Genomic DNA, 14,848 nt, shown 5'->3' on the forward strand with positions numbered 1-14,848 from the left:
ATCAGTTCATCTCTGCCTCATGAATGCTGGGACTAAAGGCATGCACAACCAAGCCCAGTTTCCATGCACATTCTTAAGCATGTCACATTTAAGAGCAAACATGAAGGAGAGGGTGAAAGTATGCTATTCCCATCTATACGGGGCACATGCCATGCCAGGTCATCTGCCCCTTTTATATGAAAATTATAAACTGCACAAACCTAAACCTCAAACAGAAATGCCTTCCTAGCAGCTCATGTTGTGCTAATCCTACTGCCTACTCACAACCTAAGTATTGCATCCTAGGCATTGAAATCTAGCCCTCAGAAGATCATGAGTTGAGACCAACATGGGTAACTTAATGAGACCCTGCCTCAAAACAGTAGGGTATGCACAGGAATGCAGGGTAGTGGTAGAATGCCTGCCTTCCATGTGGTTCTGATTTCCACCTAGTGTTGAAATAAAATGAAATGAAAATTTGTTGCTCATATATAGACAAGAACAGAAACGGAGTGATATCTACTGCACATGACACCTTAGCCATTCTCAACACAGACCCTGCCCTCTTTTCCTAAAACATTTGCTGCCACCCAAAGAAAGGCAAAGAGCTATCTTAAGCTGTGGGCACTGTATCTCCCAAGCACACATCCAAGCTGAAGAACCAGGTGGGCACAGAACAGGCATCAGTCCACTCAAGTGAAAACAGCCAGGCCCCTTGGGAATTTCTTTGAGACAAGACCAAAGCTAAGAAATCTAATGCACACAGGGCATGGAGGAGGGTATGCAGCAGAAAGCTGCCCCACCCAAAGTCAGCCCTGAATAAACAAAACCCACCTTGGACAACTAGGTCTGTGGGATTTTTTTTTACCCCAAATTCCAAGAAGACTGGAGATCATTTGGGTGGAGACAGCAAAGCTAAGGAGATTCCTGTAGAGATTCTGTCAACATGAACTTCCCATTTAGGAGAATGGCTCCTGGGTTGGGACACATCTGAACTTAACAGAAAGTCACAGAGGAGCCAAGGCTGGCCTCAGCCCCTGGGCATGGGCAGTGCTTGGGGAATGAGTTCCAAGAAAGGCAGAAAAGCAGGACAGGACAGCTGCTGCAAGACAGCAAGACAGCAGCTCACTGTCAGCTGCAGAGCCAGGAAAACACAGGGTCTACACCACCTCATCCCCGCTTCAACATGGAGCAGCCAGACAGCAGGCTTTGCACACAGTGCCAGGATATCAAACGGTTTAGCTTCAGACTCTGGAACATGATTAGCACAACCCTGCCCTTTAGTTGTCTTTCTTGGTCCCAGCCTCCTGATGTGCTTGAAGTCAGCTTCAAAAATTAACAGCACAAGAAAGACAAATCCATTCAAGAAGACTCGGTGGGTTAAGAAGCACGCCATTGAGCTGAATTTGATCTCCCACAATCCTCATGGTGAAAAGAGACCCAGTTCCCACAAGCTGTCCTCCACCTTGACACGTGCATCACAGCTTCGCCGTTCTTGCCATACGCATAAGAAGTATATATATATATATGTGTGTGTGTGTGTGTGTGTGTGTGTGTGTGTGTGTGTGTGTCTATTGTCTTTTCAAGACAGGGTTTCTCTGTATATCCTTGGCTGTCCTGGAACCCTTGGCTGTCCTGGAACTCACTTTGTAGACCAGGCTGGCCTCGAACTCAGAAATCCACCTGCCTCTACCTCCTGAGTGCTGGGATTAAAGGCATGCACCACCATACCCAGCTCATACTTCTTCAAAGGGATATCACCTTGTGCCTTTTATAACAGAATGGCTGTCATTAGAATTTTTAACATAACTTGTGCTGGTGAGGGTGAAGAGAGAAGAAAACCTCTGAAATCAGCAATGGGATTATAATGTGACTAGCCTGTGGATGAAAAACAATATGGAGGCTCCTTGAAACCACTAGGACAGAATTATCACATGATCAAGCAATCCAGCTTCTAGAAAGGAACCTAAGCATCCATCAGCTGGTGTACGGACAAAGAAATGTGCTACATGCACACAACGGGCTAAGACTCAGCTATCAAAAGAATGGAACCCTGCCCCTTTGTGACGATAAGGACGACTTTGAGGAACTCTGCACTAAGTCAGTTCAGAAAGGGAAGCACCACAAAGACATGGGATCCAGGAGTCATATTCACTGCAGCTGAGGTCAGAGTAGTGCTCACCAGGAGTGGTTGGGGACAGCTTGTCAAAACACACAAAGTATTAATTACACAGGAAGAATGAGTTCAAGAGAGCTCTAGTACAAGATGGTGGTAAGTACTAACAGCACACTGTCCATCCAAAGACAGACAGACAAGTCCTCCATAAACATAAGAGCTCAGGGGATCTATGTTAAACAGCATGACTGCCCCATCTGTGGGGGTACATGTATAGAGACATCACACTATACCAGACAAACGTGACACAGCTTAGCTTGTCAGTTATTAAGTAAATAATTTAAAGAAAAAAAGCAAATATACTTGTTCAGTGCTGTCACAGTGGGCACAACCTTAAAGACACTCACTTTAAAAACAGCATAGTGCAGTGGTGGCTCACGCCTTTAATCCCAGCACTCAAGAGGCAGAGGCAGGAGGATTTCTGAGTTCAAGGCCAGCCTGGTCTACAAAGTGAGTTCCAGGACAGCCAGGGCTATACAGAGAAACCCTGTCTCGAAAAACCAAAAAATAAAAAAATAAATAAAAAACCAGCATAGTGCACCCTAACTTATTTTCAACAGCCTGTTTGTTTTAACTGTCATCCAACGGCAGTTGGGAACATGTGTGTTTGAGTTACTGAGCCCATCACTGTGTGTGCTGCAGGGCCAAAACCACAATCCTGAGCCTGGGCTCAGCACCTTGCCTGGCTGTCTCCAGCTGCCACTTTGTGGCAGATGTTAAGAGCTCAGTGCTTCCAGGGCCAGGGATAACTCACCACACCGGTTCTCATCTTCTCCATTGGGACAATGTGCTATCCCGTCACACCAGAGAGAAGAGCTGATGCATGTGCCTGAAGACCCACACTCCATCTCAGACGTAGAGCAGTTGCTGTCCCCTGGTATTGTATTGGGAGAAAGGGAGGAAAACTCATCAGGCTGAGCATCCAAGGAACTGCAGAGCCCTTAAGAGTCTTGTCATTCACCCTCAAGTCCAGTGAATAGGAAAAACCACCTCCTCACAAGGAAAGGACATGCCATTGCCACGTGTAGTGGTTTGAATAAGTTTGGCTCTTGGGAAATGGCACTATAAGGAGGCGTGGTCTTGTTGGAATAGGTGTGACCTTGTTGGAGGAAATGAACAGAAGCTCAGCAGGGTACAGCCTTGTTGCTACTTGAATGAGAGAACTAGTTTAAGACTCCCACAAGCTACAGATTTGTGGAAGCAAGAATACATACACTGTTTATACAGCAACCGGTGCATGGAGAAAAGGGAGGAAAAGGCAGCCTTGCCCTCAATGGAAACCAAACTGGGAGGCATCAGGTGGCTCCTCCAGCCTGGGGAGAAGGGTCACAGTCACGACCATGCACACAGTCCAGCCCCAAACTTACAGAACCTCCAAAGCAAGACAGCAGCCACAGCAGCACCCGCGAGGACAGTGCCCAGGGCGAGGGCTAAACACAGCGATTTCTTAGACTCTGCGGAAGAGAGGGGTGCTCAGGTCAGTGCTGTAGGAAGATGGTCCTTCTGCCATGCTTAGAGTCATCTTGACTTGAAAATACCACATGTCAGGCTGGGTATGATTGCATATGCCTGCCTCTAACCCAGGTACTCAGGAGGTGAGGACACGGGCAAGTGTTTAAGGCCAGCCTGGAATACAACAAAGAGGAGGAGGAGAAGCAAAAGGAGAGGATCTCAGAAGTCCAAGTCCAAAGTTCACTTGCTACACATAGCAACCAAGCCAGCTTAACCTGAGCACCTTTAAACTTGCTCAGAACTCTTGCATTACCCAAGGCTGGGGAAACCACCCAGTTAGATGCCTATTCACAATAAGGTGCTGGATTCTGCATGCTCCTCATGGAACACCACACTGAGCCTGAGAAGCCGAATGATTTTATGAGCACGCATTCACATTGTCATGCAGCCAGAAGTCCTAGTTTAGCGACNGACCGACTGTGCGTGGGTCCATTTAGTTGGCACATTAGGGAAGAAAAGGCACCGATTTAATTCATTTGCTTTCGTGCTGCTAAGGATCAAACCTAGTGTCTCACTCATGCTAGGCAAGTGTTCTACCACTGAGCTACACAACCACCCTATGCAACAGTATTGCCACACACATGCAAATGTTAGCTTGAACGTTAAGGGTGCCACTTGGGAGTCTCAAGGCTTCTCTGCAGCATGAAAATATGTGCTTGGGGGAAATGGAAGCTGAAGCTCCAATTTGAAATGAAATCCAAGAACACTAAGCTCTTAAAGCATCACCTTAGGGAGGGTTTGAAAATGGGCCAGTGCTCACAAAAAACAAACAAACACACACCCAGATCAAAAAGGAGAGCTGCCTGGTTTCAGCAACTGCAAGTACAAATCATATAATACTGTCCCCCAACACATCATGGGGGTGCCAGGGGCTTCAGGTAGAGCACCTATCCTTCCCCTAGTAACTTTGGGCTTTTCCTCCTGGCCAATTTGTTCCCAGAAATAACCACTCCAAGACAAATTATTTATGAATAAATGCTTAGGCCATAAGCTTCGTCTTGCTCCCCAACTAGCTCATAACTCAATTACCCTGTTGATTCTATTCTATGTCTTCCACATGGTAAGTTATCTCTCCTCAGGTTTATACAGCTGTCTCCTCCAGAATTAGAGGTAAATCTCCCCCACCTGACTAGTTCCCATAATTCCTCTCTCTCTCTCTCTCTCCCTACCAGATGTCCCACCTTCTAGTTCCTGCTACAGCTCATTGGTCATCAATTTTTTATTGACCAATGATGCTTCAGAGATTCTCTCTACATCCCATGGCTGCTGAAAGAACCCTATGGTATTTGATAGCCACTAGCCTCTTACTGCTATTGACACTTTCAGTAATTACAGTTAAGTGGAATTAAACTAAAGTGTATAAATTGAATCACTCAGCCTGCCACATGGGAGGGGTTTGCAAGATGGTTTGGCAGATAAAGGCACTTACTGCCAAGCCTGATGACCTAAGTTTGGTCCCCAGAACCTACATGGTAGAAGGACAGGGCTGAATCCAACAGACTACTATAACCTCTACACTCTGTGGTACACAAATAAATAAATGTTTAAAATGAGCAAACAAACAAAAAACAACGAAGGAACTCTTTGTTCAGAGATATGGCTCAGTAGTTAAGTTGCCCTTGCACAAGTCACATACTTGGTGACTCACAACTGACCTTGGCTCCAGTTTCAAGGGATCCAGTACCCTCTGCTGGTCTCTGTGGGTACTACATGCACTTCGTGCACGTTAGGTATGTGCAAGCACTCATAAAGAAAGAATAAAAAATTTCAGCTAAGAATAAAATAATTTAGAGAATTATTTCCAATACCTAACTGATTTCTTCCATCCATAGCAAACAGGGGTAGCACTGCTGGACAGTGGTTTAAGCCAAAAGTATCATCAAGGTTTAAAGAAAAGGCCTGATGTCAGAGAAGGGGCCCTGGGGAGTCTAAAATTTGGCATCTTCACAGTGAGGGGCTGGTCATTCCCAGCAACTCCCTCTCCAGATGAAGTTCCAGCCTCGAAAGGGAGTAAGGGGTGGGGTCCCTGGAGCTTTTCTTGGAAGAAAGGCTGAGAGATAGAATACAGAGTATAGGAAATATCATTAAAACGGACACTCCCAGGCTAGAAAGAGCCTTCAGGTCTGGAGACACCAGCTGCAGTGTCACTGTGCTTCCAGAAGTTGGCAAGGCAGGCTCAGGTTGGGCTCTGGAGCCAAGTGACCCAAGCTGATCTGCTTAGGACTGAAAGACTTGCTTTCACCTGGTTCCTATGTCCTGCTAATGGTATATACTCATATAATGCCTAGGGATTGGTCCTCATCCCCATCAACAGGGATTGTGCTCCTATGCTAAAGTGGGCAACCTGAACTCTCAGCAGCCTCACAGGGAGGCCTGGGTCTGAAAACCTCACAAGGCAGCGATTTTATCAAAATGCAGTGAGGGGTGACGGTGCCTTCAGGCATTAGGGTGGAGCCACCAAGAAACCCACAAGAGAAATTCCTTATGGCTCACCTGATGAACTACCAAGTACATTTTCCTCTTTGGGCAACTTATCTGCATGCCATTGTACCTGAGATAAAATGACTTGCTTAAAGCTGCCCACGTGGCTCAGTGGTAAACATTTGCCTAGCATGTTCAGGAACCTAGCTCAGCAGGANAAAAACAAACACTGAATCAGTAACTTGGCTGGTGAGTAAGACAGATTAAATCAGGTGTCCTTCACCTCTTGTTGGGGCATGTGCAGAATCACAGTCTGGCTGGTTCGCTCAGGACCATGTGTGCAGCAAGAAACCCCCATTTCACCTCTGAACAGGCATTTGTCACCAGCTACAGTCTGCACAGCATAGACTTGCAAGGTTCAGTCTTGTGCCATTGTTCATTTATATCCATCNTTCCCAACAGAGCCTGTTGACTCAGCCCTATGGCATCTCTGCATCACAGGNCTGTTGACTTTGATCTTCAAAGGCTCTTGCAGGTGCATTCACTGCCACTCAAATGGATAAGTTCCATGACAGTTGTTAAAGCAAACAGATGGACCCAAAGCTGAATGTCCTTATACTCCCAACATCTAAAGTTGTGCTACCAACATAATATAGGACACAGGTTCAGAGCTTAATGTTATTCTGAAAAAAATGTAGAGTTTTTGATGCCTTAATAGCAATAACATGTTCTCTTTTTTTCTCTTTTTCATCTCTTTTTCCTCTCTCTCTCTCTCTCTTTGTGTGTGTGTGTGTGTGTATACACCTCAGAGACCAGAAGATAACATTGGATTCCCTCCAGTTGGAGTTGTAGAGGAATTCAGATGCTCTGTGAGAACAGCTAATGCTCTTTACTACAGAGTTACCCCAGTACTGTGATTTTAAAAACATTGTCAAAGTGAGTGCAAAAAAATAATAAAATATAATTACTAAAATACTTTCCGGTTCATTGGACAAGGGCGTCATTCTGTACTTCTGGTAGGCTAATAGTAGGAAGCCCAAGACTGTAGTCTGAATGGATAACTATCAGATAGTGATTTTATCAAAACACAGCCAGAGATTTTATAATGCAGGTTTATAATGGAAAATCGCACCTCAGTGTTTATCCTCCCTATTTATTGGCAATTGACAGAAAACTAACATGTCCCACCCCTCATCTGTCANTTCCTGATTACTCCCTGGGAATGCAAAAGTATTCAGTAAAGTACACGGGGATGCTTCTGCCTTCTGGGCTGACCACTGAAGGCAGGACAGTCTTTTTGGAGGTGCAGCCTTACATGGGGCTCTTTGGCTTCTGATAACTAACAGTTCCTTGCCCTGACTTTCTTCCAGCCAGCATGGCAAGAAAAGGCCAGGTCTTCTGCACCTCAGCTGGGCTAAGATGAAACGGTTCATGCAGACAGGAAAGAAAGCAAGTGACTAGAGGTGAAGCAGAGCAAAAGACAGNAGAGCCACTCAGAAGTAGAGAGGGACAGCAGGAAAGCCAGGAATGTCCAAGTGGGACAAACAGATTCCTGAGGCCTAAGGCCTATCACATGACTGCTGATGAAGTATGGGTGGCCCACAGGATTCACTNTTGTATCAACCTTGAATTAATTACACATGAAACACACAGACAGGTGCTCATCTCATAAAGCAGAAACTCTCTGCTAGAAAGCTGGTNTGGAGCTGGAGAGATAGCCATCAGTTAGGAACATCTACTGCTCTTCCAGAGGTTCCAAATTTGGTTCCCAGCATTCGTGTTGAGTGTTTACAACCACCGAAAATACCTTGGACTCCAGCTCTAGACGATCCAACACCTTCTGGCCTCCATAGGCACTGGCACATATGTAATATACACAAGCTCAGTTTAAAAATATATATATATATAAAGTAGCTTATCAATAGAGTCNCTGGTGTCCTTGACACCAGAGAGGCAACACTGAGAACAGCCAGAATTAAAAGGTAGAGGGACATAGAGGTAAGGAATCTGGATGNTGAGAGTAATCATCAAATGAAAGGGCCACAAGAGAGGGTAAAGAGATTCNGCTTTCATATTCAACCTTCAGCACTGTTCTGGGGCTATAGGGGGGTTAAGGGGCTATGGGGAAGACATGATACATCCAGGGCTGGGAGAGTAATCTTGCCATGGAGAGGCAGCCTGGATCTCCTAGAAAGTATATGGGCAGGCCCTGGAATGGGAGAAATGCCCCTTTGTGGGGAAAACCCTTCTTCTTCTAGGGCAAGAACTGGCAGAGGTGAGAGCTTCAACAGGTCTCTGGCTAGTCACAGGAGGTATCTTCACCCTGATCCCTCTGTGTTCTGAGCACATCAATAACATCTAAGACAGTTCACTCCCAACCTTGAGTGCTTACTGTTGATTCAAGATAACACATCCATAAGCACACAGGCAAGAAGGGACTGTGAAACCATGCACTAACAGTCCAGCTGAGCTGGGCAAGCACACAGTGGTGCTGCACCAAAGGCCAAGGGGAGAGCAAGGACTCTCCCTGCCAAAGAGAGATGAGGCAGAGCCCATGGCTCTGACCAGCCAAAGTGGAAGGCAGGTAAGACAAGATTGGCCCTGTTGGCAATGCAGTGTTATTGACAAGGTAGGAGAAATAAGAGACGACAAGAGAAGGCAGATCCAGAAACTGTAGTCCTTCATGATACACTGCTAAGGAGTCTTACTTGAGGTGCACAGTGCTCCTGAGGACTTGGGATGTGTGTGGATGACAGATGTTGAGGCTTGTGTTGTAATCCTCGGAGCATACTGGGGCACTGGAGATGGGTAGCACTGGGCTGGATACAAGTTGTAGCCATTGGGAGCCACTGGTGGCCTCGGAGGACAGATGTGCTCAGACTGATACCCGTGGTTCTCATAGCAAGGTCCGATTCCTGGAGGTGACCCCTAAACAATGGGAAAGGAGATAAATCAGTTATAGCTCTCACTCACTCTAAAGGTTTGGAAAGTTAGCGTCGTTCACAGAAAACAGGGAGAGAGCCAGCAGATTGCCAACCACTCTGTCATCACAGTAACTTGCTTAACATGACTAGACTCTTGTTTCTGCATTAACTAGAACACTCAACTATCTGTGTTTCATTAGCTTTGGTTTCCTGGACCACTTTTTTCCCATTATTTGTTCTTTGAAATAAAGAAAAGGTGACCGATAACTAAGATTCTGTAGAAAACATACAAGTTTGGGGTCAAAAGTCACACAGCTAGAGTCGCATTCTATGGTTCCTCCACTAGATCACCCCCTGAGCCTTGAGGTCTGAAATTTTGAGCCAGGTTAATGTCAAGGTTCAGGATAGCTCGTATCTGAGAACTCACCTGCTGAAGGGACCTCACATTCAGATCCTGTGCGCAACCTTGGGTATAGTAAATATACTTTTCAGCTGAGCTGAGAAACTGCTAGAAGGGACCAACAATGCAGACTCCTGTGGCCATTCTCTTCCAGGGTCCTTCTCTCATGCAGCTGTAGTTGGCAGTCCTTTACCCATCTGTTCTCACCAGGGTGGTGTTAGCTCAGTGTAAACATCCCTATAGAGTGTATGCATTTTGGTGCTGAGGGTGTAGGTACCCTTTCAGGGGAACTTGGAGGTCAAAGTAAGTGCTGTGTGAATGTAAAAAGGACAGGATCCACTTCTTGGGTATCAATCCTTTCACTGAGTCCATTCATGTGACCTTCCCCAGGCTGCACTCCTAGTATGGTCCAGCAGTTGTCAGGTTCAGTAGCAAGTTCACAGGTTGGCATTGTTATTTCCACTCTCCCTACTCTCAGTAGCTGGACCTCTCCCAGAGGCCCCGGCTACCCTATGCATGTCTAATGGTTCTTACCCCAAACCTCTCCAGCTCTCTTTCTGCTCAGGTTCTCTCATGGGCCTCAGGAATGACAGAGAAATCATCTTCTGGAAGCAGATATCCTCAGCAGGGACCACTGGATGCTCAGACTTTTGAAAGCTAATGTATTTATTGTGTGTGTTGCACGTGTGTGTAACCAGAGATCAGAAGACAACCTGTGAGAGCCAGTTGTCTCCTACCCTGTGGCCACAAAGATTGAATGCAGGTCATCTCTTACCTTACGGAGCTGTCTTGCTGGCCTAAAGGTTGAGAATTTTAAGGCAATACCAACACTCCAAGGTTAGTCATCTCTGCTTAATAACTCACTAGCACTCTCCTTCAAAGGTCCAAAGATTATAACTTGAAACATCAGGGTGAGACAGCGAAAGCTATCCCCATCTTAACAGAGCACTCCAGATTGAGAAACCAGGTGAGTGTCTGGCCCAGAACCAAACCGTCTAAGAATGTGTTCCTCTCTCCAGCAGGAAAGACCAAGATACACCTAGCACTTTGTCCTGGATGACGCTCTTAAAATTATAAAGGGATCCAGTAAAAAAATAAGTAGCAGAGACTCATAAAATGGAACACTGGCATATATTTTACAAAACATAGGGAAACATTCTTATTAGCCAGTAAGTATTTATAAATGTGGAAAGTGTACAGTGAACTGGTCCGGCTTTAAGATGACAGAGACAACTGTTTTTATTGCCCTAAGGAGAAGACTTCCAGCAGGAGTAGACTACCCAATACCTCATCCAGATGTGGCTGATCCCCAGTTGTTAATAGGCAGACACTGACAGCTCTGTCACAGATTCTCTTCCCTAAACTGATGCTCTCTGCCTCATCCTACCTCTCCTGTATACACACCTGCTGCCCTTGAAGGAGGAAGGAAGTGCATACAGTGTACAAATCCCAGCTTCTGCCCAGCAGTGGTGGCTTCCCTCCCTGTCTCACCCTTTCCAACATAACCGGGGGGGGGGGGGGGGGGGGGGGTTGAGTAAGAATGTCCGCATAGACTCTTATATTTAAATACTTAGTCACTAGGGAGTGGACCTCTTTAAAAAGCCCATGCTTCCTATAGATCAGGATATAGAACTTTCAGCTACTTCTCCAGAAACTGCCTATGTGCTACCATAGTCCCTACCAAGATGACAGATTAAACCTCTGAACCTGTAAGCAAGACCCCAATTAAATGCTTTTTACTTATAAGAGTTGCCTTAGTCACAGTGTCTCTTCACAGCAATAGAACAGTGACTAATACAAACACCTTGAACAATGTCCAAAGGGCACCTGCTCCTACATACAGTTCTTTAAATTACTGATGAACACCTGTGGAAGATACCGGCGTGATGAAGGAACAAGGAAAAGACCAGAGACATAAGAATTAACCACTTACTGAGTTCAATGCCATCCTGCCTGTGTCAGCAGCATGAGGAGGTCAGTATGGGGCTTCCTCTAGGTGACCTGAAGAAAAAAAGTGTACACAGTAATATTTAATGTAGTTTAGCTTCAGAAGACTCTGGGTGAAAGTCACATTATACCACAGCAAGATGCAGTTATACCCCTGGCCTTCAGCCTTCACTTCTACCATGCCTTCCCATGTCTCTTCATTCCCTGGGTCATTGCATATGGTATGTTTATGTCATGCAACCTAATGTCCTCCTCTGGGGTACAGAGAAACTCATGAATGAGCCTGGGGTACAAATTGAATTACTGTGGCCAGAAGAGCCCGCCTAACTTTGAAGAAATGGGGACAGGCAGAGAAGCCTGCCTACAGAGGAGCACCCAGGGTTGAGCCTGGTACTCCAAGCCCTTCCACACTTATATGGTTTAGTAATGGCTATTCCCAGTTACATTCACCAAAAGGAAGATTCATGGGAGAAAACCACAGAAGACCTTGCTCCATAGAGGACAACAGCAAGCCTGGAAGGCAAACACTCAGGGCTACCTTCTGCCTGTGCCCTATTCCAAAAGCATTCTTAGACAAATATCTAAACCAACCTGACAACTCAGCTTCCATATCTTCAAAGTGGATATCATGGTTGACACATTTAAGATGAAATTCATTGCAAATGTACACAGAAGGGGGTTTTCAGAGAATGAACAGCAGAGGAGCAACTGACAGGGTCAGACCCGGCCTCCTTACAGGTGTGTCCATGCAGACAACTACATGTAACTGGTGGCCTACAATTGAACACCAGAGACAGGCTGCATTTGACTCTTCTACATAAACCTCACAGGATTACCCAAGCTTTAGTAAATAATGTGTCCTTATGACACATTGTTATGATTCGAATATGAAATAGTACCCCAGATAGTTCGGGTGCTTGGGAAAGGCATAGAGCCTTTTGGACATAGATCTACAGGCTAGCTTTACTCCCTGGCTCTGTTTCTGGATAGAGGTACTGCTTCCTGATGTAGTAGGATGTCAGCAAGCCACTTCATACTCCCACTGCTGCAGAAAAGAGCTGGTCCTGGTAGACCAACTCGACAATTTGTAGTTATGAGAAGTCCTTGGATCATTGCATATGTAGTCATGTGTGAAATGCCAGCAACAACCAGAGATGCCATCAGCATAAAGTTCCTTACTTTAAGTGAGCCATCTTTCCCATCACTGTCCTCCACTGACAGCCTCACTAAGCTTCTCAATCTCTGTGCACTCCCACGTGACATCTAGCTTAATGAAACCTTGATAAATCAGTTTGCTAAGAATCTCAACTTTCAATACTTGAGCAGATTCTCAGTCCTCTACCATCCTCAAAGGATACCTGGTAAGCCTGGCCTGCCCTCAAGTCAGGCTAGCCAGATCCCTCCCACCCATCTCATTTCTTAATGATTTTCTATTCACAGACATTCTGCTCCATGGTTGTAATTTCCCATTCTCGCTTGCTCCATTGAGAATCCAAGCAGTTTCTTCATGACTGGCTCCCTGCCTGGTCTATCCATCTGCTGAGATGCTCCTGAAGCCATTAGTCCTCACCTTGCTTTAATGGGGGTTGTCGCATTATTTTTTTTCATTGATATCCTCTCTATAAGGGTTTTGCTTCACTCCTCCATGCTGGACTTGAAATGAACCTAGAATATTCTAAGACACCATTCTGGGAAGTCATCTATTCACCAGATAATATGCCTAGGAGGGCTGGAAGGAGTCCAGAAGCCAAGATAAGCCCCCTTCATCTATAAGAATCAGGTACTCTAGTGATGAAGAGGTGATCAGTGGGCAAAGTGCTTGCTATGCAAGCATGGCAACCTGAGTTTGAATCCAAGATCCCCTTAAAAGTTTAGACATGGAAGTGCCCACCTGTAATCCTAGTGCTAGGGAGGCAGAGCCAGGGGGATCCCTAACACAGGAATGGATAATCTTCACCATTCAGTAAACTCCTGGCTCAGTAAAATACCCTATCTCAAAATTAAAGTGGAAAGAGATTGAGGAGACACCTAGCATCCACCTCTAGGTCTCCATACACGTACACATGTGTATGGACAGCTACACACACATGAGCATATACACATGCATACACCACAGATGCACATAGAAGCCTGACACTTAGGTACACAGAAAGCAGTAGGCAGCATTACATAGCTAGAAGCTATGACACACTAGGCTTTAGGTGGGACTTGGATCCCAAGCTAGATTTAATCTCTCACTAGCTGTGACCTGGAAAGGACCTGTGTTGAGTTCTCTATCAAGACAGAAAAGAGATGCAGCCTTTTATACTACTCTCAGGAGCACTGAGTAATGTTAGCAATAACATGACTGGTGTTGGCACACAGTATTACCTTAGTAAGAGTTAAATAAAACTATTTTACCTGGGGACATATCTTGGTGATGGAGTAATTGCCAATCACACAGGGGCCATGGGTATGATCCCCAACACCACCAAAAAAGCAACTGTAAACCCTTTTGATGTCTCCTTCAACACTTGCAGATTGGTACTGCAATTCTTCCAAGCTAATGAGAAGTTTGCCTACTCTTAAAGCTCAGTGTCTCTGAAGGGAGCAGAAGAGGCCACCTGCTCATCTCCTAAGCAAAGCTAGGATCATTAAAAACAGGAAGCCCCCCAAACCAACAACCTGCGATGAAGAAAGATGATTTTAGCTTTGAACGCTGAACAGATCACAGTAAAAATGCACCAAGTCTTTAATTTCTTCTGTTGAGGATCAAACAAACAGAAGAACTAAGTCATGCTGAGAGATTCTAGGTTTTTCTAATATTAAAGTCAACAGCTTTCTGGGTATGAGAATGAAACTGAGTACCATACAGTGAGAGGAATCGCCATTTAAAATGTATGGGAAACACCCAAACCTCTTAAAATGATACAATTGCCACCCACTGGTGTGTCTTCTCTATGACCACTTCGCAAATAATAGAATCTAAGCCTGGACATCTACCTGGTGAGTGCATCCTGACTTCCTCCCATAAGCAGAGCCAGCCAGGCCCTGTCTAGTGTCCTTCCAGAAGAGCCCAGCTGCAGTGGCTTTCACTCCTGTGAGTTCTTTCTAGCTTGTTGATCTGGCTCACCAATTACAGGCTCGGTTGGAGTTTCAGGAAATGAAAATCTGATCCACTGGCACTCTTCCCAGCTCAGGAGCCCTCTGAAAGGAGCCATGACTAGGTGCTTGAAATTCATGCAAGGAGGAAGCTAGGAGCACAGCCATGAATTGTCAAGGGAAAGCCATCAGAAGCAGAAGCCAGCAGAGACTCTTAATCTTGTCCAGGGATCCCACGACTCACAAAACATAGAAGCCAGAAATAAAAGGAGGGCCCAGTCCAGCTACCATGAACTTGGGAAGAGAAGGAGAGGCAGCCTAAACTCCCCCCACCCCCACAAGAGAAAGAAAGAAAAAAAGAAAGAGAGAGAGAGAGAGAGAGAGAGAGAGAGAGAGAGAGAGAGAGAG

General features: G+C 45.6%; 1 protein-coding gene across 1 annotated transcript in view; it reads right to left on the reverse strand.

Annotated features, from left to right (window-relative positions):
* Tmprss2 (transmembrane serine protease 2) overlaps positions 1-14,848 on the reverse strand; it is a 38,432-nt gene that overhangs the window by 15,367 nt on the left and 8,217 nt on the right. The window contains exons 2-6 of the mRNA XM_029470324.1: positions 11,346-11,413; positions 8,797-9,016; positions 3,523-3,609; positions 2,887-3,029; positions 1,711-1,747 (exon numbers count right to left, since the gene is read on the reverse strand). Coding sequence (XP_029326184.1) covers positions 1,711-1,747; positions 2,887-3,029; positions 3,523-3,609; positions 8,797-9,016; positions 11,346-11,360 — 502 coding nt within the window. The 5' untranslated portion in view covers positions 11,361-11,413. The remainder of the gene's footprint in view (positions 1-1,710; positions 1,748-2,886; positions 3,030-3,522; positions 3,610-8,796; positions 9,017-11,345; positions 11,414-14,848) is intronic.

Source organism: Mus caroli, chromosome 16, assembly GCF_900094665.2.
Source record: "Mus caroli chromosome 16, CAROLI_EIJ_v1.1, whole genome shotgun sequence".
Classification (NCBI taxonomy): domain Eukaryota; kingdom Metazoa; phylum Chordata; class Mammalia; order Rodentia; family Muridae; genus Mus; species Mus caroli.